This window comes from Thermobia domestica, chromosome 4 (genome assembly GCF_964235325.1).
Source record: "Thermobia domestica chromosome 4, izTheDome1.hap1.1, whole genome shotgun sequence".
Taxonomy (NCBI): Eukaryota; Metazoa; Arthropoda; class Insecta; order Zygentoma; family Lepismatidae; genus Thermobia; species Thermobia domestica.
In genome coordinates, this window is record NC_137457.1 from 286,491,162 (window position 1) to 286,517,906 (window position 26,745).

The 26,745-nt window shown below is 36.3% G+C and overlaps 1 protein-coding gene, 1 non-coding gene and 1 pseudogene across 3 annotated transcripts in view; 1 reads left to right on the forward strand and 2 right to left on the reverse strand.

Annotated features, from left to right (window-relative positions):
* The first annotated feature begins 7,501 nt into the window (after positions 1 to 7,501).
* Positions 7,502 to 26,745, forward strand: part of LOC145683531 (uncharacterized) — a 63,230-nt gene continuing 43,986 nt past the window's right edge. Inside the window, exon 1 of one of the 2 annotated variants that reach the window (XM_081754875.1) lies at positions 7,502 to 7,642. In XM_081754875.1, the coding sequence (XP_081611001.1) occupies positions 7,592 to 7,642 (51 nt within the window). In that variant the 5' untranslated portion in view covers positions 7,502 to 7,591. Of the gene's footprint in view, positions 7,643 to 25,004; positions 25,062 to 26,745 lie in introns of those variants that run through there. The other variant, XM_081754876.1, reaches the window with a different exon arrangement.
* Positions 8,984 to 15,015, reverse strand: LOC145683603 (protein brain tumor-like; annotated as a pseudogene).
* On the reverse strand, positions 24,232 to 24,305 carry TRNAQ-UUG (transfer RNA glutamine (anticodon UUG)). The gene has a single exon. It is a non-coding gene; the product is annotated as a tRNA-Gln (tRNA).

Consider the following 26,745-nt stretch of genomic DNA (forward strand, 5'->3'; position numbering starts at 1 on the left):
TTCAACCAAACTTGGTACACATATGACTAAACTAACTAATTCTATGGCCTATGGAACCCGGAGGTTCAATGCCGCGTTCGCAAAAGCTCTCCACTGACTTCTATCCTTAGCTAACTGCATCCAGTTTCTACTTTGTATTCCAATCTCTGCGAGATCCACCTTAATATTGTCCTCCCATCTGCGCCTAGGTCTTTCTAATGGTCGTTTTCCGATTGGTCTTCCAGTCAAGATTTTGAAAGCGTTTCTACTTTCTACCATTCTAGCTACATGACCTGCCCACCTAAACCTCCTAGACTTGACGACCCTAACAATGTTGGGTAGACCGTATACATTATGTAGTTCCTCGTTATGAAGTTTCCGCCATTCCCCATTCCCATTCTTCTTGGGTCCGAATATTCGTCTCACGATCTTGTTCTCAAATACTTTCAGTCTATGTTCTTCCCTCAGTGTAAGCGACCATGTTTCGCAACCATACAGAACAGTAGGGATGATTATCGATTTATATATTTTAAGCTTCAAATTCCTCCACAGAATTCGCGAGGACAAGAGATTTTGCGCCGAATAGTAACACGAATTCCCTGCTTTTAGTCGACATTTAATTTCTTCGTGAATATGATTTTCCTCAGTTAATATTGATCCTAGATATTTGAAACTACCCACTTTATCAAAAGTATTATTTAATATTTTAACGCATCCACATTTATCCGTATTACGGTCCCGACACACTTCCATGTATTTAGTTTTCTCTGCATTTACTTCTAAACCCATGTCCCTGTAAGCGTTTAATAAGATCTCTGCATTTCTTTCTATTGTTCTCCTATCATCCTCTATTAAATTTACATCATCAGCATATGCCATAACCTGGTGAATACCGTTCAACTGTAGGCCCTGGTTGCTATCTTTGATTTTCCTTATAGCGTATTCCAGAACAAAGTTAAATAATAATGGCGACAACGCATCTCCTTGTTTCAGGCCATTTTCGACGTGAAAGCTCCTGGACAAAAATTTTCCTACCCGGACTTTACTTTGGGATTCATTTAAACATATTTTAATTAATCTAATTAGCTTTCTCGGTATTCCAAGTTCTGTAAGAACGTTGTATAATATTTCTCTCCTAACCGAGTCGTATGCCTTTCTAAAATCTAAAATCTCTTCGTGCGCAGAACGAGCATTTCAGCTACGTATCCAGAACCTGGCTTTTAAACATTAAGGAGTACGAGGGTGAATATCGGTTCAAGTGTGCAAGTAAATATATAGGTAATGAATACGAAACTCGCAATCTATGGCTTCACCCTGTTTCTAAGTTTTTCATTTTCTATATGTCATTTTGAAGCCACGCAAGGAAGAAACTGGTCGATACTCTATCCGTATTGCACTAGTGACCCAGCTAACTACTATGTATAAACATGTTAGAGCCTGCCCTTGGATAGAACATTAGAACAAGACAAGAACCAGTAAATAAAGTCTTTACACTTTGTTCAATGAGTCCTTCTGCTCAGCTCTTTTCGTTCTGCAGAAAGACGGAGTATTGCCGCCACTGGCAATGAGTAAAAAAGAGTAAGTTTCATCATTGCATTGTCTGAGTGTTGATGTCTATCTCATAATCATGCTACTTGAAGATTTCAGATACTGACATTTCAGCATTCCGAGATTCCGATATGCTGGATCGACGTACCGTTATTGGGAATTTCGAATTTCAAAGATTCAGAAGGGCTGAACCGAAGTCCTCATATTCTGGAATTCATAAATTTCTAGCTGAAGTTTCGAGATTCCGGAATTCCGAGTTTTGGAAATTCCGAAATTTCTGACTGAAGTTCCGGAATTCCAAGATTCCTGAATTCCGATATTTCGAGGTGAACCTTCGGAATTCCGAAATTCCGGAATTTAGAGACTTCGAAATTTCGGAATGAACTTCCTGGATTCCGAAATTCCGAGATTACGGAATTCCGAAATTACGGAATTCCGAAATTCCGAAATTACGGAATTCCGAGATTCCGAAATTACGGAATTCCGAGATTTCGGAATTCCGGAATAACTAAATTTTTAATTCCGATTCCGGAATTAAGATTTTCATTCCGAAGTATTCCGGAATCCGGAACACCCCTAATCTAAGTCTGTCTCTGCCTAACTCCTAATAGTTTACAAACGCAGCTCCTCTACTTTCACTGCCTGATTTTATTTAAAACTGGATACTGATAATGATGAACATAAACATGCTTTGCTAATTAATATTAAGACAAGGTAAATATTTTCATTATTAAATGCAAATAGGGTTATAATTACATGTATAAAATCCACAACAATTTGTTCCAAGTCAAGCACAGATGTAATTTATTAACTAAGCAGCATGGACACAGTATAAATTTTACAGACAGTTGTTACCGTTTACTTTTAGGGCAGTGGGATACTTTACAACCATTGCCGCCAACCTACATGATGTATACTGCCATTAACACTTACTATGGAAGTATAAATAAGGTTTCAATCTCTATACAAAAGAAGAAATCCTGAGTGACTTGCTAACTGATCAACCCCTAGGCCAAACCACAAGCTAGAAACCTTAGATTTGTACAATACAAAGGATTTTGATGTAAGGTACCACTAAAGAACTTTTTGAAATTTAACTAGGAAGGGGAGAAATAGAGGTGGTAATTATTTCATTGAAATGTCCATATCTCCGAATTTCTGATAGTTGGGGACACGCAATTAGGTATATGGGATTCTCTTTTAAAATAATAAGGCACGTGTTTCAGCTTACTTTTTTTAAAAAAAAAATATTTAACTTATAAGGGAAGAAAATGCATGGCAAGAAAATAAGGGTAGGGATTACAATTATTACTATAATAGGATGTCTATATCTCAAAATCTCTTAAGGTTACATAAATAATATTTGGTATACAAACTTCCCATGTAAAATAATAAAACTAGTGTTTCAGAGCTTTTTGTTATTTGACCTTCAAGGGAAGATGATGTCGGCAAAGAAAAGATAAGTGGGATTATATTTATCATAATAAGATGACCATATCATGGAATCCCTTAACGTTAGAGACATAACGTTCGGTAAAGCACTTAAACATGTGTTTTGAAGTCCTTTTTTAAAGTTTGAGCTAGCTAAAAGGGAAGAAAAGAGGATAGGGGTTGTTGCAAGGCTTCCAAACTATAAGCTATGCGTAAATGTCGAAAGTCATAGAAAGATTTGTCTGTCTGTCCATCTGTCTGTCGACAGGCATAAGAGCAAAAACGGTTTAAAAAATCTCGAGATGTGACTTTTAATAATCGATTAAGCGTTACAATTATAGGTTCCATCTCTTCCATTAACTTTCTATTCAAACCGGAAGAGGTTCAATTTAACAATTTCCGGTTTCAACGTTTACCGCCATAAAACGAAAACGGTAATAGATAGCGAGAAGCTGTTTTTGGAAACGATTCAGAGTCTCAAGGCAACGTAGCATGACTATCCTGAAGACTTTGCCGAAACCAGAGATGATTCAAATTTAATATTTCTTCCAGTTTTAATACTGATTTCCACAGAGCAAACACGATAAGGGATGTCGAGATGAGATTTTCTGCGACCGAATCAACGTCCCAAGGATAGACCCTATCTTTTCCATCAAGTCCCTATTCAAACCGGAAGTGGATCAAGTTAGCAATTTCTGGTTTTCAAGTTTATCGCCATACAACGGAGACAATAACAGATAGGGTGAAGCTTTTTTTTTTTTTTTTTTTTTTGCAAAGTATTCAGCGTCTCAAGGCAACGTACCATGCACTGGCGCGAATCCCGGAGAGGATGAGAGGGACGTCCCCTTCAATCTTGGAACTGGGCGGACTATTCCCCCAATAATCCGATTTGAAATGTGTTTTTTTCGGGAGAAATGTGATGATTTGTGTCCGAACAAAGGAAAGTTAGATGAAATTGATGTATCCCAGAATAAGCCTCATATTTGTCCGGGCCTCCCAATGTTAAAGACAACTCTGCTCCCTTGATCCTCCGCAGCATTTTTTTCACCTTCATAAATATTTTGAACATCGTTTAAATATATATGAGAACGGTCTTACCCGTTCCCACCCCCAATGTTGAAGACAAATTTGCTCCGCTGGTACCATGATTATCCCAAACATACTACCAAAACTGGAAGTGGTTGAAATTGACTACTATTTCTGGTTTCAATACTGATTTTCATAAAGCAGAGACAGTAAGAGATATCGAGATGCATTTTTCCAATTGATTAAGCATCCAAACAAGAGTTTTCATCTTCTCCGTTAACCATTTATTCAAAGTAGAAGTGCTTTAAAAAAAATTCCATTTTCGTTGCCAACGTTTATTGCCATAAGACAAAATACAATTATATAACCATAATCAGTTTTTTGCAAACAATTCCGAGTCTCTACCAAAACCGGAAGTGATTCAAATTTAGTATTACTACCAGTTTGAATATTGATTTCCAGAGAGTAAACACAATAAATATATCGAGATGCTGTTCTCTGTAATTGATTCACTGTCCGAAAAATAGGTTCCATATTCTTCATTAACTCTGTATTCAAACCGGACATTGTTAAAACAAGCCATTTCCGGGTTCAACAATGATTCGCGATAGAACAAAAATGGTAATATATAGCTACAAACGATTTTTTGCAATCGATTCAGGGTATCAAGAGAACATATCATCACGACTCGCAACACTCTACTAAAACCGGAAGTAGTTGAAATTAACTACTACTTCCGGTTTCAATACTGATTTTCATAGACCATAAACAGTTAGGGACAAACTTTTTTGCAATCCATTCAGCTTCCAAAGAGCCTCTCCTCTGTCCTCCGTCAATTCAAACCAGAAGTAGTTTAAATTAACGATTTTTGGTTTGAACTTTGATCGTCATAGTTTAAAAAGCAGAAAGGCGTAGCGAGTAATGGCTATCAATGTTCGATGACAGGTTCGATTTTTGATCTTATTAATATACTGTATTGCATCATATTGAGTATTATTAGAACTCCCATAATTTGGAAACTTACTATTTTCACTCTGTGAAACGAGACTGACTTGTTTGCAATAGATTCAGCTTCCCAAGAGTGGGTTTTATCTCCTCTCTTAACCACCTATTCAAATCGGAAGTGGTTCAATTTAACTACTTCCGGTTTCAACTTTTATCACCATAGATCTAAAACAGTAAGACATGGCAGTAATTGCTTTATGATATGAACTCAACGTTCAAGGAACAAGTTCTACCTTTGATCTTATTAATCTTTTGCAACCAGTAGTTATAAATATACTACTTTAAGTTTGAGTAGTGAATTCCCATTGTTTGGAAAGCTACCATATTTTCACACTGTGAAACGAAAGTCACTTGTTTATCTTGAGACTGCAAAATATCTGGAGAAATAAGCATCGGACGAAAAAATGTCAAAATTAGTAGTCTTAACTTTTAAGGAGAAAATTCAACTGTAATAAATAGCACCCCATCGTCTCATGAGTGTGGGGCAGAGGGCAACTTTGAAAACTTAAATGGAGTAGTGGTGATTCCCATTTTTTAAATTGCATATTCGGATTCTATGGGGAAGGGGACTGAATAAGTGAATTTTATTTGAAACATGTTTCTAGATTCGTGAAAGATGACACTGTAATGAAAATAAAATGAAATATTTCAGTCAGAACCACTTAAGTTACATACATTAGATAACCATATAAGATTAACGTTATGGACAATGTACGAGTATAATCGGCAGTGGTGTATCTAGGATTTTGTTTCGGGGGTGCTATGCACATTATCCTGAGTGGTTTATATATACTGGTTCTATGTAAGTATACAGTTATTATATATACTACGTATAAATGTATCTATTTCGGGGGAGGCTTGAACCCGATAGCCACCCGTCTAAATACGCCACTGATAATCGGCTTAATAAGTTAAGTGGTTTTTAACGTCCCACGATTATGCCGCAAACATTATCTGTCAGACTTCTCTGTTCAAAAACTACTTTCTGTATTTCTTGTGATTTTCATCCCTCATACTGTTTTATTATTATTATTATTATTATTTTATTTAGTGTTACATATTTGTCTTTAAAAATGACAATGTTATTTTCATTTTACATGTAAGATGAAATTTTCATGCTACACCAATCATTTCCATGCTAAACAAATCTAGTTTTATTGAGAAAGTATACAAATGTAATTGAGTTAGGAAGTTTATTTGGGATGGGTGGATGGAGGTTCGAATCCGGTGGACCCCTGCCTTATGGGTAGTAAAGTAAATTTGCTTTGTTTATTTTCACTCTTTGCAAAACATTCAGTTTAATCGTCATTACTACCTGTTTCCCGATTTCCGTGGCTACCAAAGGTTTGTCTTCCCTAGCTCTGTTCCCTATGGTCCATAGCACCGTAAATTTTAATGATCGCCATTTCTTTTCATACTTAATCAGATGCCGTATGTTTGCACTGGATTTGTGCGACCAATACACTGGCATTTACTTGTAAGAAGTATTACGCTTGTATAAACAAGCTCCTGAAATGTTTCTTTTTTAGTGTGAATTAGTAGATTTTACCTGCAGTTTTCAAATATTGGTACCCATAATGTTAACTTACACCTTAAAAGTTTAATGTTTGTAGTGTTGAAGGATTTCGCACATTTTTTTCTTTAATATATAATAATGAATACATTGACTTCATCAACGTCTGATCTTGAAATTCACAACAAGTACTCACGACCTCTATCATTATATTAAAGAAAAACAAGCCAAAATATGTGATTTGTTGATTGTACTGGTTACTTTATAATTACGTTTTTGAATACAGGCAATATCATGTAGCTGAAAGGTAGGTAGGTGAGTTGAGAGCAAAGAGAAAAATAAAATAAAATAAAAATCAGCAACTAATTTGTCTGGTGCATGCATTAGCTGCTTTTAACATCAGTTGCCGGTTTACTTGAAATTCACAAACAAGTTTGCATCAGAAACTTTAAAATTGAGACATTCTTCTGATAAATGCACGCACACAGATTCACAGACGGAACAAAATGATAGGGAAGAGAGAAATTCGGAACGCGTGCTTCATTTTTTTCTTATATTTATATAAAATAATATACAATCTTGTTATAAAAGAACTTTCTATTACGCTATACAGAATTGTTTCCCAAGTACGTGGAAAGGTGGGAACTTCACGTGATGCAAGTCATTCTGTATATGTAGCCTATGGTATGTTGTGAAAGGTGTTAAGAACAGTGGTCACAAATTTTTACTTTTTTCTTTTTTTTTTTTAAAAAAAAAGAAGAAAGTCTTGTAGGTAAAGATTCTAGTTGGTCCAGTAAAGAAACAAGAAAAAAATGATAAGTTTCTGCTTCAGGGAGGAGGGAATATTTAGGAGAGGGAAGTGGTACCAAATCGTGAGGTACTTTTATTTTTTATTTTTTTCTATTTTGGTTTTTTTCTCACGTTTACTGATGGCGCCAATCGCGTGTGAGATGATCCCGATGACTTTCCTTAGTACTTCTGGAAGACAATTACTGACGTCAGACAGACAGACATACGACGCCCTCCATATACAAGTAACCAACCGGGGCTTGTACCAACCAGTCTGCAAGAACTGTTTGCAGTAGTGACATGTTTATTGCGAGATCGTTTCTCGTGTGGGATGATTTTACATTGTTATCAGTGAGTACTTTGTTTCATCATCTCTTTCAATTCCATACATCACAAACATATAATATACATATATTATAAACATGTAAATACTTGGTTCAGTAAGACGTTACTGGTATTAAACATCTGTATAGGCTTAAGTGGGTGTGCGAAATGGGATGCTACTGGTGTTGTTCATGAGACGACTCGTCTCGGAAATGGGATGATAAGTACATTTTTAAATTAGAGGTGTTAGATTTCAAACACTGGTTTAGTATTGCATGATTCATAGTATAAACACTATAAATTGATAAAGTTATTGCACGAACATGCAAGTCATTACACAGTATACTCCAATAATAAATATGGCTTAAATGTTGTACCACACACCATAGTCGCGGACATAAATTTATATAAAAAAGATATGAGACTTATACAAAATTTGCGAGACCAGACGAGAAGACCTAAATGAGCTTTCGTCTTGCAAGCACAATCAGATGTTACATTTGCTGTGTTATTATATTTTTTTTTTCTACCAGATGCAAGACCCCGCCCCTACATTTTGATGAAGAAGTACCGTATATTCCTTTCAGCAGTGAGGCTATATGAGGCGCGGACCTAGTGAGTAACCTGGAATCCAAACCACATGAGCTCCCGCCGGAAATCGAACCCGGACCTCCCACCTCAAAAGGTTAAAATAAACCAATAAAATTTCATTACATTTTTCATAACAACTAAAATAGAACTTTTCCTTATAGATGTTTGTCTGCAAATCAGAATAATTTGTTTTTGCGGTATTAAAATACAAGTTTTCTAACGTTATTGATGTTAGTTAGAGATTAAAATTGTGGGGCGCTCAGAAAATTATTAATTAAATTAAATAAGATGCAAAGATAGAAGTCCCATGACCTTATATTTAGACTCAATTTTTTTTTGAATTGCTGGTAAGTTCTTGACAAATAATGGATTAGTTCTATAACATTGTCTCATACAAATATAGATAATAATGTTACGTATAAAACTTTTATGATTTTATTTATTATTTAACAAATTCAAGGTTATGATAATGCATAACGTATGAGCAACATTATTAGGAATACGGACACACTCACACAAAGATGTACGCAAGAGATGGGTCCTGAGTGTCAGGACCTTCCTCTTCTTCCGAAACCCTGACTCTTCCGTAAATTTAATCTAATTTTAGAGATCATTTATTAAATTTTAATATAATTTATTCTCATTAAGTCCTTCTTGAAATCAATTTCTGCATACGTGTCTGCGCTCACAAACAAAATGGTTTTAGGACCAGTTTTACAAATATTTGATAAATTCTCAATTTCTAAATTAATAAATATGACAATACTGCTGAGTATTTTATCCAACATTACTATCTACCATTGTCTGACGATGCTGAAACACATCCATTATATGACCTTTGTTAGTTTATCAGGAACGTAATATGAATGTTTAATAGGGTTGCTAATTTAAATTCTTTTGCGTCTACTACAGTTAAAAGTATTTCTTTAAATTTGAGAAATTCTTTCTTATCTGTGCACCCAGACAACATTTTCTTGGAAATGAGATCCGGCAATTCTCATTCATAAGGAAAGTAACAATATTTTCTCGTTTCGTTTTATACAACCTCATCTAATTTTTTTCATTTCTCATTAACGAGAGTTTCAAACTCTTGTTTCTAAGAAAGGATATTCTCAGTGCACAGATAAGAAACGGTTTCTCAGATTTAAGAAAGTATTTTTAACAGTGTAGGGCAAATGATATAGATGAAATATGGAGGGAGGTAATTATGTTAAACTGAAAATAAAATTGCAATGGAGCAAAATACAGGACTGTCAATTTCGAAACCAAAAATTGCTTTGATGAGAAATATAAGGACATAACGGATTAGATTAAAATGGTTTCAAACTTTGGTTTGATAAGGAAAGTAAAAACCTTAATAAACAACGGGAAAAGAGCTAGATTACAATGGTTTCAAATTTTAATTCGATGAGGAATATTTATATAGACATAAATGAACAATGAAAACGTACTAGGTCACAATAGTTTCAGAATCCAAACGTTAACCCGGAAAAGTGATAATATAAGAAAAGTGAAGCTTTTCGTGGCTTCATATCCAGTAAAGAAAAATAAGTAAAAAATCGCAGAAATAGAAGAAAATTTTAAAAAGGAAAAATGTTTGCAAACTCGTAAAAGAATGTTAGCTGACATTGAGTTGGATTCAGCACGAAAACAAAGCAGACAGTATCAAATGTAGTTAATTCCGTAAACGTTTTAAGTAGATGGAAGCTGTATTGTAATGACATGTAAAATCTACATGTGGGGAAACGAAGAAAAGAGAAAGAAAGCATATACCGCAATATCTCTTATTCAGGAACCACCTTTCCTAGAGACCATATCAGTTACAAAAGTAAAATAAGAAGAATGATCTCAAATATATGCGAGTTAAATTTATACCAATCATATTACTCAATACAGAATGAACCAGAGAAAGGTATTTATCCTAACCTTTATTCATATTCATCCTCATTCAACTGTCTTAGAAATCATAACTCTCTCGTTATCACCCCCCAAATAATATTAATACTTTAAATCTCCACTTGCCGTCACATTATGCACAGCAAATAAAGATGAGGGCGGCCCGAATGAGGGCCAATTGAATGATGATGTCCATTTACGGGAAGGAACCATGTAAGATTAACAGACTAGCTTTCATAATAAGGCAAAAACAGCGAATTGTTAAGGAACGGGTAATTATGGTTACGTTCAAGAAAAAGGACAAAATTGACGGCAATATTAATCGACAAATATCGCTGTTAGGTCTAGTTATTTTTTTTTTAAAAAAAAAAGTACAATCAATCTCGTGTATACTGTAAATGAAGTAATCGGAAATCGTTAACATGAATTCAAACATAATAGGTCGACTATGGAAAAAATATATATTTATTTTAATTTAATATCCCGCAATAAGGCTCTCAGGCTAAGGGAAAAAATGATTATGATGTTGAATGAAATAATGGAAAGAAGGATGTGCAAGGAAATGGGAGAACCGCGAGAAAACCCACATATATAGTATTGGTCCAATACAAAGTCCAATTGGCCAGAACTTGGGTTGAATTACTTTGCATTCTACAATTATATGAACTTTGTTGTTCACAGTTACATCTCGAGGGTGCTGAAGAATGTTGACACCAAATTTACGAACGAACTGCCCATATTCATTGTAGATTTGTATCTGATGGGTAGGAGATCGCTCTGTTACTATATCTCCTGATGTTCTCACAACAGCGACTCGATTCGGATACAGTAACTGCCCATCTCGCTTGCCATACTTACCAAACTAGATCTTAACTCTAAAATGCATTTTGATGCCAATTGGCATCATAGTAAATCAATAACAATAACAATAATAATGATACTCTTAAAATGTGTAATTTAGCGAATAGCGCAAGCAGATGCCATGTGGCACCAATGGAGTTAATTAAGCTTTCTACCACACAGTTTTCGTCTAGTGGCATAGGTCGGATAGAGAGTGTCAGAGAGCGTTAAAAAGCATATAAAAAGCACAAAACGTGCACATTTGTTACTTATAAATTTCTATCACAAAACCTTTTTTGTTCTCTTAACATTAAAAAAAAATATATTGTGTCACAATCTTCCATACCACATGTTTTCTGCTTATATTGACAGTAAACTCTGTTTTCACTAGTGTAATACAACCATGACATTCATCCTGTAACTTGATACCCCAGAAGTAAAAACATAAAAAAAAGCATATTATTGGATATTATTTACATTTGTGTACCTAATTCATAAAGAAAGGGAGAAGAAAAATAATTTCAACACGACCAAAATTAATTCTTGCAATAAATAGTTAAAATGGTCCTATTTATCAAAGATCTGAACACGATGATTGCTATGTCATTCTGATGTCGTTATGTCATGCTGCGCACTCACAGCAACAGCATTCGACTCAAATGGACTGTCCTTTAGTTACACTAAATTCTCCGAATTTGCAATGAAATATTAATTTTTACCGTTTAAACTGAGATTTAGAGTAAATATTGTGGTGGACATCAAATTCGAAGTTAGATCAATCATTGAAAGAGGTCTTGAGGGAAGCGGAAAATGGTCACTGCCATTTTGAAAGATGCTATCACTATCACCAATAGACCATTTTTCGTATGGGTTAACACCATTCAAATTGAGATCCCTAATCGATGATGAGAAAGATCCCAAATTGTTGGCTCAGCACTCTACCACTGAGTCACGGCGGACTCTATGGAACAAACATATTTGAAAGCATAAACATAGACATTACAAAGAAAAGACGAAGAACAATTAGTCCTTAGAAATTCGGTTATAGAGAAGAACAGTGAAACCTAGGTAGATAGAATGTGTGCCCAATGAAGGAGTGTTGAAGTAGAGGAAAGAAAACAATATTGCAGGTAATTTTAAAAAGAAATTAGTTGGAACACTATTTTGCAATGAAATTATGATACATTCTGAGGGACATGATAGAAAGAATGGTAGAATGAAAAGGAAGAAGGGGAAGCAGTAGGTTGGTATTGATAGGCGATATTGAAGATGATAACTTGTGCATAAAGGCGAAAGGGTTAGGAAAGGATAATTGTACATGGAAACATCTTAAGTTACGACAAGTTGTCTAGTGGAATATTTGTGTGGTCTTGTAATTCAGTTCATTGTAAGCGGAGTTAGTGTGATAGAGAACGTCACATACTGTCAAGCTTAATCTTGAATGATGCTCTGTGCAACCACCAACTGAACCGGATTAATGTCCGCGTAATAATTTGTTGCCCACTTAATACTAGTAGTTACGTTCTCTCCTTCATAAACTCGATGTTGTATAAGGACGTCAAATATAGAAATTCAAAAATTAAGGTATTGTAGAAGTTGAAAAGGGAAGTCGAGGAAACAAAAGTAAACTTAGTTCCGTTTTCTTTTTCTTTCTTGTTTTGAGATACTTAAGAATGGAAATTTCCTTCATGATCACTGTCAATCCATTATGAAACTTCATTTAAATATATATATATACAAGGGCGGATCTAAGGGGGGGCTACGGGGCTATAGCCCCCCCCCCTTGATGCTCAGGTTTACACTGGATAAAATGGGCTTCAATTCTGCTTTACACTGGATAAAACGGCAAATTATGGTTTAGCCCCTCCCTTGATCATATCCTGGATCCGCCACTGTATATATATATATATATATATATATATATATATATATATATATATATATATATATATATATATATATATATATATATATATATATATATATAATAAAGGAATTGTTTCTAAAAGTTTTTTATTACAGTTTTATTCAATATCCTACAATTAATCTTTATTCAATATCCTGCAATAATTTCTTTTCTCTTTACTTCCTTAACATGAAAATATTACATAATTTCAATGTATGAGCTTACATATTTAATTTTCCAAAGACATTTTTGAATCAAAATTTCCAATATATTTCAATAAAAAAAATTCCTATACGCCTTATATCTGGAGAACTACATATAGTGTAGCCAAACTCAAACGATTACTTAACTCAGTGTGATGTGCCTATTCCGTGGAAAATACGAAACCTCGGGTCAGGGGCCGTTCAAAAATTTTGTGACCCCTGATCCAAAAACTAATTATTGGTCAAGATTGCAATCTTTTGACGCATTTTTTGGATCATTTCTAAAATTCTTGACCAAGATCGCAATCTTTTGATCCACTTTCTTGGATGATTCCTAAAATTCTTGTAAAAGACTTACAACACTTTCCAAAAGATTGATTGATTGATTTTGAGTTTTACGTCCTGTTCAGCAACGAGGCTATATGAGACGTGGACCTACTGATTAACGTGGAATCCGAGCCACATGAGCTCCCGCCCGGAATCGAACCCGAGTCTCCCACGCCAAAGGCGCGTACGCTAACCGCTTAGCCACGGAGGAGCTCACACTTTCCAAAAGAATATGCTGTATCAAATCTATCCTTTTCAAGAGCTTCATGGGAAATTTGTCGCAGTAGTTCTTATCGTTAACACTAACGATACCACATAAAGGTTTCGAATTAGCACTCTGGCCATCAATTGTCGTAATTCTTAATTAACTAACGTTCCGTACGCATATACTGTATGCAATGAACTTAAATAATTTTACAGTAAAACAATAACATAGAGCAAAGGTTATATACAAGTATTGTATTACCATCAGCTTTCTGTATCTGCACAATATTTGAGACCTTTAGTTAGTACCGACATATATTAAACGTATGTTGCAAGATTTGACAGTAACAAACAAACAAGGAAACAGAACAATAACCAAATAAAAGCATTCTAAAAATCGCAAGTGTCATATGTACACCACGGGAAGGAGTTTGGTTTGTATGCCATGATATTTAATTTTAATTAATACCGAAACCGAAAGTGGTAGCAGATTTCTACCACTTCCGGCTTTAGTAGACATATTAGAATGGAGATGGAATAAATTTTGCCCCATTCGGTCTCAACCTAAGTACAAGGTTCCTAAAATAATATTTTCGGTTCTAAACAACACGACTACTAGATAAGGAAAGCATAGGTAGGTGTGTGTTTCACTTTATTTTCATGCAGATGTGCTTCTTTATCTTCCTTACCTTTGATCCATTTGCATTTTGTTTTTATGGCGATGTATTTCTTTAGTTTCCTTATTTTTGATGCATTTCCAGTTTGTTTTCATGCAGATATATTTCTTTACCTTTCTTATCTTTGGTCCATTTGCACTTTGTTTTCATGCAGATATGCTTCTTTACCTTCATTATCTTTGATCCATTTGTACTTTATTTTCTTACAGATGTATTTCTTTACCTTTCTTATCTTTGATCCATTTGCACTTTATTTTCTTACAGATGTATTTCTTTACCTTCCTTATCTTTCATCCATTTGCACTTTATTTTCTTACAGATGTATTTCTTTACCTTCCTTATCTTTGATCCATTTGCACTTTATTTTCTTACAGATGTATTTCTTTACCTTCCTTATCTTTGATCCATTTGTACTTTATTTTCTTACAGATGTATTTCTTTACCTTCCTTATCTTTGATCCATTTGCATTTTATTTTCTTACAGATGTATTCTTTACCTTCCTTATCTTTGATCCATTTCCACTTTAACAGGACTGCAAACCGCGAAATCTCACGTTCCACAGTGGTGCGTCTGCTACATGGGAGTGGTCTCTTTGTCTGGCGGCCATTATATTCATTGTATTCCGTTGACACTTGCACATCGGCGACTCCTTTTGCGGTGGCGCCAAGAACATCAGAACTGGACCGAGGAGGAGTGCGACCACGTTTTCTTCTCCAATGAGAATATATTCCGTCTGAGTAGTTCTTTATAGACATACATTCACCTGACGAGAAGTGAACACACCCAATGAATCAAGAAACGTTGTCGAACATGATCATTTTGGTGGTCCGGAGTTCTTGCGCAGGGTGGCATAACATTATACGGGCCTGCCAACTTCCTAATTTTAGTACATTCGCACGCGGTACACTCACTAATCAACCTTAACGTAACAGTGTACTACTTCCCCACATGAGTCTTTTCAGAGTTGCAGTCGGCTTCAACTTCTTCTTTAAGGATGATAATGCGCGACCGCATCGAGCGGCGCAGATGCCAGAGCTCTTGGAACGAGAAGATATAAGAGAATAGATTGGCCTCCCTGTTCCCCAGACTTGAATTTACACATTTGATATGCTTGCAGTTGAGTTGCAACAAGGACCATCTAACAGTTGTGAACAGCACTATCGTAGTAATGAAACTCCATACCACAAAAACTGATTATCAACTTTGTAAGCAACATGGAAACATGTTGCAGAGCGTCCATCGTTGTCCGTGGTAGTCACACGCCATTTCAAGGACTATTTCACTCCTTCTTTAATGTCAAGGAGGCATAGTGAGTCGTAGTGCTTTCTGTGAAATTAATGTATTTGTATAACATTGTCATTTTTGTTTTAATGATCACGTATTTCTTACTGTTGTTTCCTGTATCAGATTCTAGCACTACTTTTTATGTATCAATCTATGCCACTTGGAAGCGACGCATTATGTGAAACTTGCTTTGTCCTTAAGATTTACACACACCAATGTATAAAAGAGTTTTAGTAAACCAAACACTTTAAATAAATCTAGAGAAACAACTGTGAATAACAATGTTATATATAATTGTCTGATTAACCACGTGCTCACCCAGAATTTTTTGTTGGAGGGGGGGGGGAAATACTACAAACTTTTACGTCTATGTGGTATTGAATGGTTATTATTCTGCTCTCAAAAAAAAGATAAGTAATTGTAAAATATTTCAACCTATATTTTCAGAAAAAAATGATAGAACTAGATTTTTTAAATAAAAGAAAGAATACAAACGATGTGTGTGATCAAAGTTTTACGCTACATCGATCATCTCCCATTTAAACAACTTTAGTTTTATTGCGAAAGTGTATGCATGTTAAGTAATGAAGTTTTTTGAGGGGGGTCTGAACTCAGTAGACCCCCTCCATGCACCCCTTCGGCAAATATATATTCTTGATATTAGAAAAGGGAAATAGGCAAGATCACAAGTTCGTTTGAAATCTATTAATTATTAGCTGAATGTTTGTTCAATGCAAATATTCTCTTTATGGTATTGAAAATGTTATTGGCTTATTGCATCATATAAGTTGTCCAGCAAATTTTCGTAAAGTCGCCACGTGAACGTGACAGTGCTGGAGGCCAAACAAAAATAAAAAAAAAAAGTACGTAAGTGGTAATTGCAAAAGTATTTATATACGACACGAGTATTTTTAACTTAATTGCAAAATCATATAACTAACTTAACCGAATGAAAATAATTCCTTGAAAACTGTCTGTAATATTCTGTTGGTTAAAGAAAATGTGAACTTATATATAAAAGTTAGACCATTCACCTCAAAAAAATAAAAATAAATAAATAAAATAAAATAAAAAATAAAAACGCTTTGTTTAGAGATTTTTTATTTCTTTTGTGGAGTTGAATAAAAATCATTGTGTTGTAAGATGTACGTGTATTAAAGCCAAGCGTAACAGAATTATTCAAATGATACAACCTCAGATCAACACAAGTAGGCGTATGCTACTGCAGTGGTTCCCAACCTTTCTTGGTTGACGACACACTTTGCTGAACTACAACGACATCGTGACCAGTGTTGAATTCAGACATGTTTAAGGGGGCCTGAGCACCCCCTAGCATATAGACACGTATTGAAATATTTGCTTTTTTCTGTTTGTTTTTTTCGGAGATAGGACAGTCTTAAAAACAGATTTGTGTTTTATTTTTTTTTTTTAAAAAAAAGGAAATTAGTTTCTTCTTTGATTAACCCAATTATTCCAATTAACAAACCGTGTTCTCGCAGTCGAAGTTAAATTCAAACTTGAAAATTAGATACAGACGCACACAAACGCTTTACAACGTTAGTTAGGGGAAAATGATAATATGTTGGTTATTGCATACTAGCAGACAATAATAAGTCGCGAGTTTTGTTGCGAGAGATTCCTGCTGCTCTATTCCAATCTAAAACACTGCCCCCCTCAAATTTTTATTGCCCCCCCCCTTGTACGAAAGTCTGAATTCAACACTGACCGTGACACACTTGAGCTCCTTCATGACTAAGCGGTTAGCCCACGCGCCTTTAGAGTGAAATACCCAGGTTCTACTCCCAGCGGGGGCTCATGTGGTTCGGATTCTACGTTAAGGTATAGTTTCGCGTCTTATATAGCCAGCTGCTGACGCTAAACTGAAAATAAAATAAAATAAAATTATGACACATTTATTTGATTTTTTAAAAATTAATAATATAAATTACAATAGTGTAACCCTATAAGTTTCTATGAAGTAGTGATCCTATATAGTACTAAGCATTGTTGCTGCTGTAAGAGGTATAAACAGGTACAGTCTGTCTCATAATTGATTTTAAGTAATTATTATTAAATGCTTCATGATATTTTAATTTCAAAAATTTCCCTTTACGCCTTACGAGACTGTGCAACACAACAGACACACGGTTGGCTATCTTGCTTCACAATCGGGACATCTCGGACTCGAATCCAATGTCTGACATTTCTAATTGAGAGTTAAAGGAATCCTCGCTCAGTTAGTGGTTAGCTCGTGTTTCTTGATTCGGCTTCCGATTGGAGAGTGATGAGCGCATTGTAATGGTTTGATTATCATCAATAATAGATGATCAAGATTTAGGAATTCAATTCCTTGATGGAGATGATTCATTGTCCAGAAGTGGTGGAAATCAACAATTTCCGGTTTCAAAGTCGATCTCTATGGAGCAAGAACGGTAGCAAATAGCAAGAAGATGTTTCCTACAATCGTTTAAGCGCCCCAACAAGATGTTTCATCTTCTTCCGTTAACTCTCTACTAAAACCGGAAGTGATAGAAATCCACTACGACTTCCGGTCTCTCAATATTGCATCCGGTCTACATAGAGCAAAAACGATATGAAATAACTAGAAGGGTTTCTTTTTAAATCGATTTACCTTTCTCTAAGAATAATTACCATCTTATCTGTTAATCCTCTATTAAAACCGGATGTGGCAGTGGCTCAGTGGTAGAGCGTTCAAATCTAGTGCGTGAAGTCTCTGGACAAACACCGTGTGCGTGGGTTTCTTCGGGATTCTGCCGTTTCCTCTCATATTCTTCATTCCACTATTTCATTCATTTCTCATCATCACCACCTCCTTTAGCCTTGCTGGCATAACCGTGGGACGTAAAACTCAAAGATTTCATTTCATTTTTTTCAAACCGGATGTGGCAGAAATCAACCCACTTCCGGTTTGATTTAACGTTGATTGCTATAAAGTAAAACGGTAATAGATAGCGAGAAGCTGTTTCCTGTAATCAATCAAGTCTCTCAAGAATACAGCAGACCCACGGGTTACGAACTTAACTCGTTATGGCCACAGAAATATGGTACGGTAATTTTTTTAACGTTTTTTTTAGTTGTTTCCTGCGATTGAAAATAATATTATCGGTTTTAAACACAAATAAGTAACACTAAATTAAATGAAACACTCTGAGGGCAAAAAAACACAAATAGTATATATATATATATATGCAAACACAGAACTCTTTCAGATAATGTTTACGACAAACGCACAAGAACACTGGTAGACGCATGGAATTCTCGGTTTGTGCATTCATTTCCCGAAACATTGTTCTAGGCTGAAAGGAAAATTGGTCGCAAAACTTGTAATTCGAATTGTTCGCGAGCCGAGGATTCACTGCCCCTCCCAATCCACTCTAATCTGTCTATTAAAAACGAAGGTGGTAGGTATTGACTACTTTTTCTGGTTTCGATATTAATTGAGAATATATCACGCCATACAAACCAAACCCCTTCACGTGACATACACATGACACTTGGCAAAGTCAGGACTATATGCCGGATGTAACATCAGTTCGATGTCATCAATTTTCTGAATTTTTGTGTTGCGTTTTTCGAGATGACTATGGTTTTGCGTTATCCTGTTGTAGCAAGAAGCGCTTTCGGCTCACCAATGCAAAATAATTGACGTAGAGCAGCATACATTTAGATTAACGGATGACATTGATAGTACAAACGTTAGGAATGAACTAGAAGTGAATTATACCCCCCGTGGTTTCACCAAACTTAGAGGATGACTTTATGCTCAAAACAATCCTGTTTGACGACCAGCTATGGAAGATGGCCGTTGGTCAATCACTGGTTTTGCTAACTCAGATTTCGGAAAAAAAAGAACTACTTTTCGTCACATATGACAATCTGTTTCAGGAAACGCATATCATGCAGATTTTGCAGCTTATTCTCGGTTGCTGCGGCAGTATTATACCCGAGTTTGAACTTATACAGTAACAGTTCACGTATCAGAGGTTGTTGAGCATTCATCGTCACTACTACTAAAAACTAAATGAAGATACCGACAAAGTGGTGCCTTCCCTATTAAATACCGCTAATCGCTATCTATTATCCTCTTTATGCCATAGTGATCAATGTTCTAAAAAACCGGAAGCGGTTGATTTCTGCCACTTCCGGTTTCAATGGAGGATTGAGAGACAATATGTATCTATGCTTAGAGCGCTAAATCGATCCCCTCAAAAATGTCGCTTCTCGATATCTCTTATCGTTTTAGCTTCATGCAGATCAATATTGAAACCGGAAGTTACTGTGAATTTCTACTACTTCCGGTTTTAAAAAGAGAGTTAAGAAAGGATAATGTATTCTTGGGATGCCTATTCGATTATCTGAAACCGCTCCTAGTTGTCTATTATCATTTGTACACTATAGTAATCAACGTTAAACACGAAATGGTTGATTTCTACCACTTCCGGTTTAGAATATCACTTTTAACAAGGAACTGGATTTCTAACTTTACTCTGGCCAAAATTGGTAGTGATGTCCCATGTAGTTCTTGAGGTTCTTTTGTCTTCCGGACGGACACAAGTACAGTAGGTCGTGAGATCTTTTCTCTCCCGAACGGACATAAGTAGTACTTGAATTTTATTTCCCCCGGACGCACACAAGTACAGTGTTTCTTGATATTTTTGTCTCCCGGACAGACATAAGTACAGTTGTAGTTCTTGAGATTATTTGTCTCGTGAACGGACACAAGTAGTTCTTGAAATTTTTGTCTCCAAGAAGGACACAAGTAATTCTTCAGATATGTTGCCTTCTAGACGGACACAAGTACAATAGTTCTTGAAATTTTTGTCTTCCGGACGGACACAAGTAATTTTTGAGATATGTTATCTTCTGGACGGACACAAGTACAGTAGGTCTTGAGATTTCTGTCTCCCGAGCAAACACAAGTAGTTCCTAAGAATTTTGTCTCTCAGACAGACAGAAGTACAGTAGTTCTTGAGATTTTTGTCTCCCGGACCGACACAAGTAGGTTTTTGATATATTTTGTCTCACGAATGGACACAAGTACAGTAGTTCTTAAGATTGTTTTGCCTTCCGGACGGACACAAGTAGTTCTTGAGATATCTTGTCTTCCGGACAGACACAAGTACAGTGCTTCTTGAGATATTTTCTTCTCCCGGACAGACACACTTGGACAGAGAGATTAAATATGGAAGGAGTTCTGGTAGACTAAAGTCCTTAAAATTAATAAAGTTGAGCAAATTACAACTAGAAATTGATTTGATACGCAGTAGTTGAGAATTCTGGAAACTTCTACACAAGGGTCCTTCGGAACAATATATGTGAGAACTTATGTTATTATTTGTTTCTGCGCATATACATATAATCCTCGTAAAATCATTGCCAGTGCAGTGTAAAGCTTTCACCGGAAGTAATACGAATCGGCTTGTATACTGTATTGGCCTTGAGTGATTAGTAGTGGCGAACCCCATATTGATCAAAGGCAGTTGCCAATCATGCAGATCCTTTTATAAATGAATTTCATGTTGGCGAAGGCTGCATCGCGCGGGAAAGAGCAAGAAAACCGGATTTGCTAATTCGTTGTCAGGGTCGATCAGCGAAGTGGAGATTTCCAGTGATAGAGATACAGCAACAGAACATGTAAAGGAATTCACGTTTGTATCGTCTCGTGAATATTTTTCTGTTCTCCTGCGTGACCTCACTTGTGGCTAGATTGCTGCCATTCTAGAAGTTGTTGTGGAAGCGCAGGTTCGATTTCCGTTTGTACATAGTTCGTGTGGTTCGGATCCAGGTGCGCAATTTGGAGAAACCGGACGGAGGCAAGTGACTCCCTCTTAAATTTCAGATCTATATATGCTTTAATCAGTTATTATCACTGGGATTCTGCCATGATTGGCAGGTCACTTGCCGCAACTGAGAAGCTTCCATGCCACAGTAATCTCTTCGTCTTCACATACATTTTTCTGATTTAATATTATCAATGAATTGAAGCCTCCTTCGTCTCCTCCTTTTCATTCTTGCTACCATACCCTCTAGCACGTCCCTCATGATAGAGTTCCTTCTTAGCCAATGTCCCAACTAGTTTCTCTTCCTCTTCTAAATAATATTTAAAATTGTCCTATTCTCCCCCACCATTTCTAATACCCTCTCATTTGTTTTCTGCTCGACCCAGCTAATTTTCTTCACTCTTCTCCACACCCACATTTCGGAAGCTTAAAGTCATTTTTCTTCATTCTTGCGTAATGTCCACCCATACAGCACTATCCTCTACACGAAGCACTTTATGAGACTTTTTCTCAACTATTTATTCAAGGCACCACAAAATATACATTTCTTCCTCCTAAACGCGTCTTTTACCATTTCTATCCTTGCTTTAATCCATAATATAATAATATTCTTATGAAAAATGTGAAACTCGATACATATGTCGAAGAGTCTCCCAGTACCTCCCTCAAATTAAAATCGAAAATGATGTTACTGTTTGAATCCCGCGTTAAAATCTGAATTTCTGTCACGAGAGAAAGCAATCAACGCGTTACATTCATTGTAGATTCCATCTGATTTATGATTTCGACTTCTGGGCTTTCGGCATCTATGGCCATTTAGCCCATCAAATCCCTCGATGAGCACAATATCCGGGGAAAGGGAAGGAAGAAAGAGTTGGGGCAGGAAGGAAGCGGCCTGGGACCTATATGTTTGGTACCACCCGGACATTTGTCTGGTGTGAATGAGGAAAATCCAGGAAAACTTCATTCAGGGTGGCTGGCCTGAAAAAGCGTTTTACACTTTTACAACCGAGTACCCCTACCAGGAATCGAAACCGGAACCACTCGCATCGAAGGCTAGATCAGTAGCGTACGCAGGAATTTATTTCGGGGGAGGTTCAAAGTCAACATAAGGGTATTTTATATTAAAATTCCTAAATTTGCCCCTAAAATTAGGCTAAATTTACACAAAAGTCGAAATTGGGGGGGAGTCCGGACCCCCAGGACCCACCCCCTGCGTACTTCCCTGGGCTAGATTCTATCTGATTCTCTAGATTATAAAACCTTAGCGCTCAAAAGAGACTTTTAAAGATTTGAAGAAACTGTATCAACAATAGATCTGATTGTTAATTTATACTAATGTGATCAAATTCTCACATAGAACAGAGACACCTAGAGCCACCATATGTTGTATAGAAATATATATTCACCAGATATCGCATACAAATTTGCTTTTTATATTATTTTTGACTCGTAAGGGTGACAGTGATAGGCAACTCACACTACACTACTGTATTTAAGGTTGCATGTAAATACCGAAGGCATCGTTGTATATATATCATGCATGTCTTTATTTTGAACTATTTTGCATAATGATTATTCTTCCCTTGCAAAGAATGAGTACTTCTACTAGTATAAAGTAAAAGTTAAGATCATCTTTAAGGTTTATCATCGAATAGACTCGTAATAAAATTTGATTTTGGTTGGTTATTTGAGGAGTTTGGCGTCTACTTCTTAACAACGAGACTACATGAAACATGGACCTAGAACTTCAGATGCTTTCCGAATCACGGTAACACGTTCAAAATTTCAACGCTCTTTCACCGGGAATCGAACCCGGAATACAATGCAGCAAAGGCGCTTGCGCTAGCTATGAAATCAAGGGGAGTGCTACCCTAATTTGAGTTGAAAATGTTGCTGATTATGAAATAAGTTATGTGAGACGAGTTGGCAGCCCCAAACATCTAGCGCATTAAATAAAGATTTGAAGCATGGGCAATATGCATTATTGGAAACATTTTACTATCTAGAAAGAATCAGTGATATAGTTTTTATCTCTGTTCCATTATCCTATTAAGATACACAAATGTACTGAACGACAAATGTCTCATATAATTTGAATCTCCCTCAAATTTAACTTTTCCTCCAAATTTACTATTCTTCCTCAAAACTAACCTTTCTTTCTCCAAATTGGTCATTCTTCAAATGATACTTACTCTACCCTAATTTAACGTTTTCCAGTTTGATTATATCATTTTCAATGAAAAATTACACCCGCCAAATAGGTTCATAGCCACAACGTGCACCCTTAAATCCGCCAGGGGAACTCTGATTGTTGTTGTACTGTATCACCTTCACAAAATTAAAGTTATTGTCATTAAAGTAGTAGTACAGTAAACATTTATTATCACAATCAACCTTACGGTACATGTTGGTGTAAGTGTCCTGCAAGAGAAACAAGGTACAGTACTGGTGCAATAGACATTTTGGAAGTATGCCGTACACTGATTCAAGAATATAGAGAAAAATTTAGCAGTACTACCGCGAAGTCAAATAATATGTATGTGTTTAACATGCATTGTCTCATGTTAGATATATGATTTTTTTTATGTTGACCTGGTACCGTAAGGCAATTTGAAAGTTGATTGCTTAACAGATATGGAAATAGGGTCCAGTAAGCCAGAAAGAACATTGATAGGAGCATATGTGCTAACCACATATAATTTGGCTAAAACCTGTTTGGTCTAGTGGCAGTGAAGCCGGATCTATCCCCTGGCTCACCGCAGAACTAAAAAATAATTATTATGCAAATTATTAGAGTTGAATTGAGTTGATTTTGAGTTCCGTTCAGTAGCGAGGCTATATGAGACGTGGACCTACTGATTAACGTGGAATCCGAACCACATGAGCTCCCGCCGGGAATCGAACCCGGGTCTCGCACGCCAAAGGCGCGTACGCTAACCACTAAGCCACGAAGGAGCTCAATTATGCGAATAGAGTTTCATAACTTGGGGGATTCTTAAAAGTTCGGGGAATCCTCAAAGTGCGAGCTCAACCGCCGCTCCGCCATTAATTTGATTGGTCATAGTCCTTCATAAATTGTAATGCCACGGTGTTTGGTTTTTAGAATTAATGTAAACAGAAACCTTCATCATGTTAAGGTCATTGTAACTCCCTTGTAGACCTGACTTTACAGACGTATTCATTCACGTGTCTTAAAATGTGTAAAGAGTTAGTTCCTACAGGTGATCTCTTCTTTATTAGGTGTTGATTGAACATGATGTAGTACCTTCACGAATATCCTTTATTCGTTTTGTCTCTCTCTCTCCCTCTCTCTCTCTCTCTCTCTCTCTCTCTCTCTCTCTCTCTTCCTTATAAACATTTTCGTCTGCACGTTTTCTGATATCTTCGAACAGGTTCTTCCCCTCTGGAAGAAGAATTCACTGGAATAATTTTTTTTAACACTTCCCAAACGTTATCTTGCTCTTGAGCCGGAAGTCAGGAGAAGCAAGCGTGTAGCGGAAAGTATTCTTTGTGAGTGTGTATATGTGTTTTATTTTTGTTTTTCATTTGTTTCACGTTAGCGCTCTGAACAGTGACATGTAAAAGGAAAAAAAAAAAAGTAATAGGTTCACGTGCTGCGTTCTCCAGTAACCTTGATGTCTTTCTGGAAATACCGGAAGAAAAGCGGAAGAGCTGCAACTTCTTAACGAGATATGTTATGTCTTTTGTTTCTTGTAAGTCCCTTGTGATCTATTGTGTTTACAATAGAATAGTTAAGTCACATATTTTTGGCTGTGTTGCGATCTATTTATATACTCAAATACAATATATACTTTTTTTTTCTTTCTTATGTCATGCCATTAGCCATATTGCCTTGTTCCGTTGTCATTGTTGCTTTCTGAAGTACTAAAGCGGTTGAATTATGAGCCTAGGTCTATGACTGTATTACGTACTTTATTCTTAGTGGGATCGGTAGTGTTTACACATAGCTGTGTTGTCCAGGTGAGGTACATTTATTGCTTCTTTTAAGAATATAGTCTTAATTATTTTGTACGTGATCAAAACATATTAGTGTATAGTATCAAGGGCGCCACGCAGTTTTTTGTTTTCTTTTTTTTTCTTAAAGTAGTTAATTTTGTATGCAGAAGAATACTACATATAATTTTATTTGATTTTGAGTTCAGTATCCCTTTCAGCAGTTAGGCTATATGAGAGGTTGACCTATTACTTAACATGAGATCCGAACCATATAAGCTCCTGCTGGGAATCGAACCCGGTCTTCCCACATCAAGGCGCATGCGTTAACCGCTTAGCCACGAGGCAGCTCTACAACATATAATTAGCACAGATTTACTTAGTTAGTAAATTCTTCTGTTACTTAGCAGCATAGAACCCTATTCTGTAACGGTCTTCGTAAAATTTCCAGACCGCGACGCTAGGCAATTAACTGTTGTGTTGATTACATCGCAAACAAAACGCAAATTTTTCTTACGTTGACGCAAATCGTTACTGAAAGAGGATCATAGTAGACTCAACAGTGGCAAACACAGGCTGGCCAACTATCGACGTTGGCCCTACATTATGGCGCGTATTGGCGAGCAATTGCCTACCCAGTCAATAGCCAACGTAACTCTTACGAAAGAGTTACTCAAACTCTGGTGGGCAATTCCCTCTGCCCTCCTTGCCCGATGTTAGATATAATCATATATAGCTTCAGCGTTGAGTAGGGAAGTTAAATCCCGATCAGGCTAGAAAGACACGAAATGGGCCAGTTTCCTCTTGAGCAAGCCCAAAGTTAACCCACCTTAAGCAAAATATTATGCAAGAATAAACTTTACCATATCAGAATCTGTATATAAATGCCTGAAGTTACATGAAGCTAGGATCTCGAAGCCTCCTTTACAAAATTCTGCATATGCTACTGAATCAGCTGATATGTGGAACGAGGTCTCTTGTTGAAATTAATCACATGAACGTTAGTAAATGAAGAAAGAAAGAAAGAAAATTAAAGCGAAAATGTTTGGCTGAAATGATCATAAATATACGTAGAAAACTGAAAGCCTTCAAGTTTCTCCAGTTTAGCACATATTAAGTCATATTAATAACTAAACTCCCTGACATGAATCCCCAAAGGACTTAAAAAGATCACACGGTGATTCGAGATTGAAACAGGGGCCGTGGTGGCTCAGTGGTTGCCTTCCGCTGGTCTAGTGGCTAGCACGTACGCCTTTGGTGTACGAGGTCCGGGTTCGATTCCTGGTGGGAGAGCCTTTGTGATTTTAACTGTCCTCGATGTTTCTGTGTTCGTGTCCCTGTCGTTCTAGGTGATTGGAAAAAAGTCAGGTAAACGAGTAAAGCAAGTAAAATTAAGTAATAAGTAGTTCAAGTAAGTTACTGAGACACCTTCGATGAGTAAAA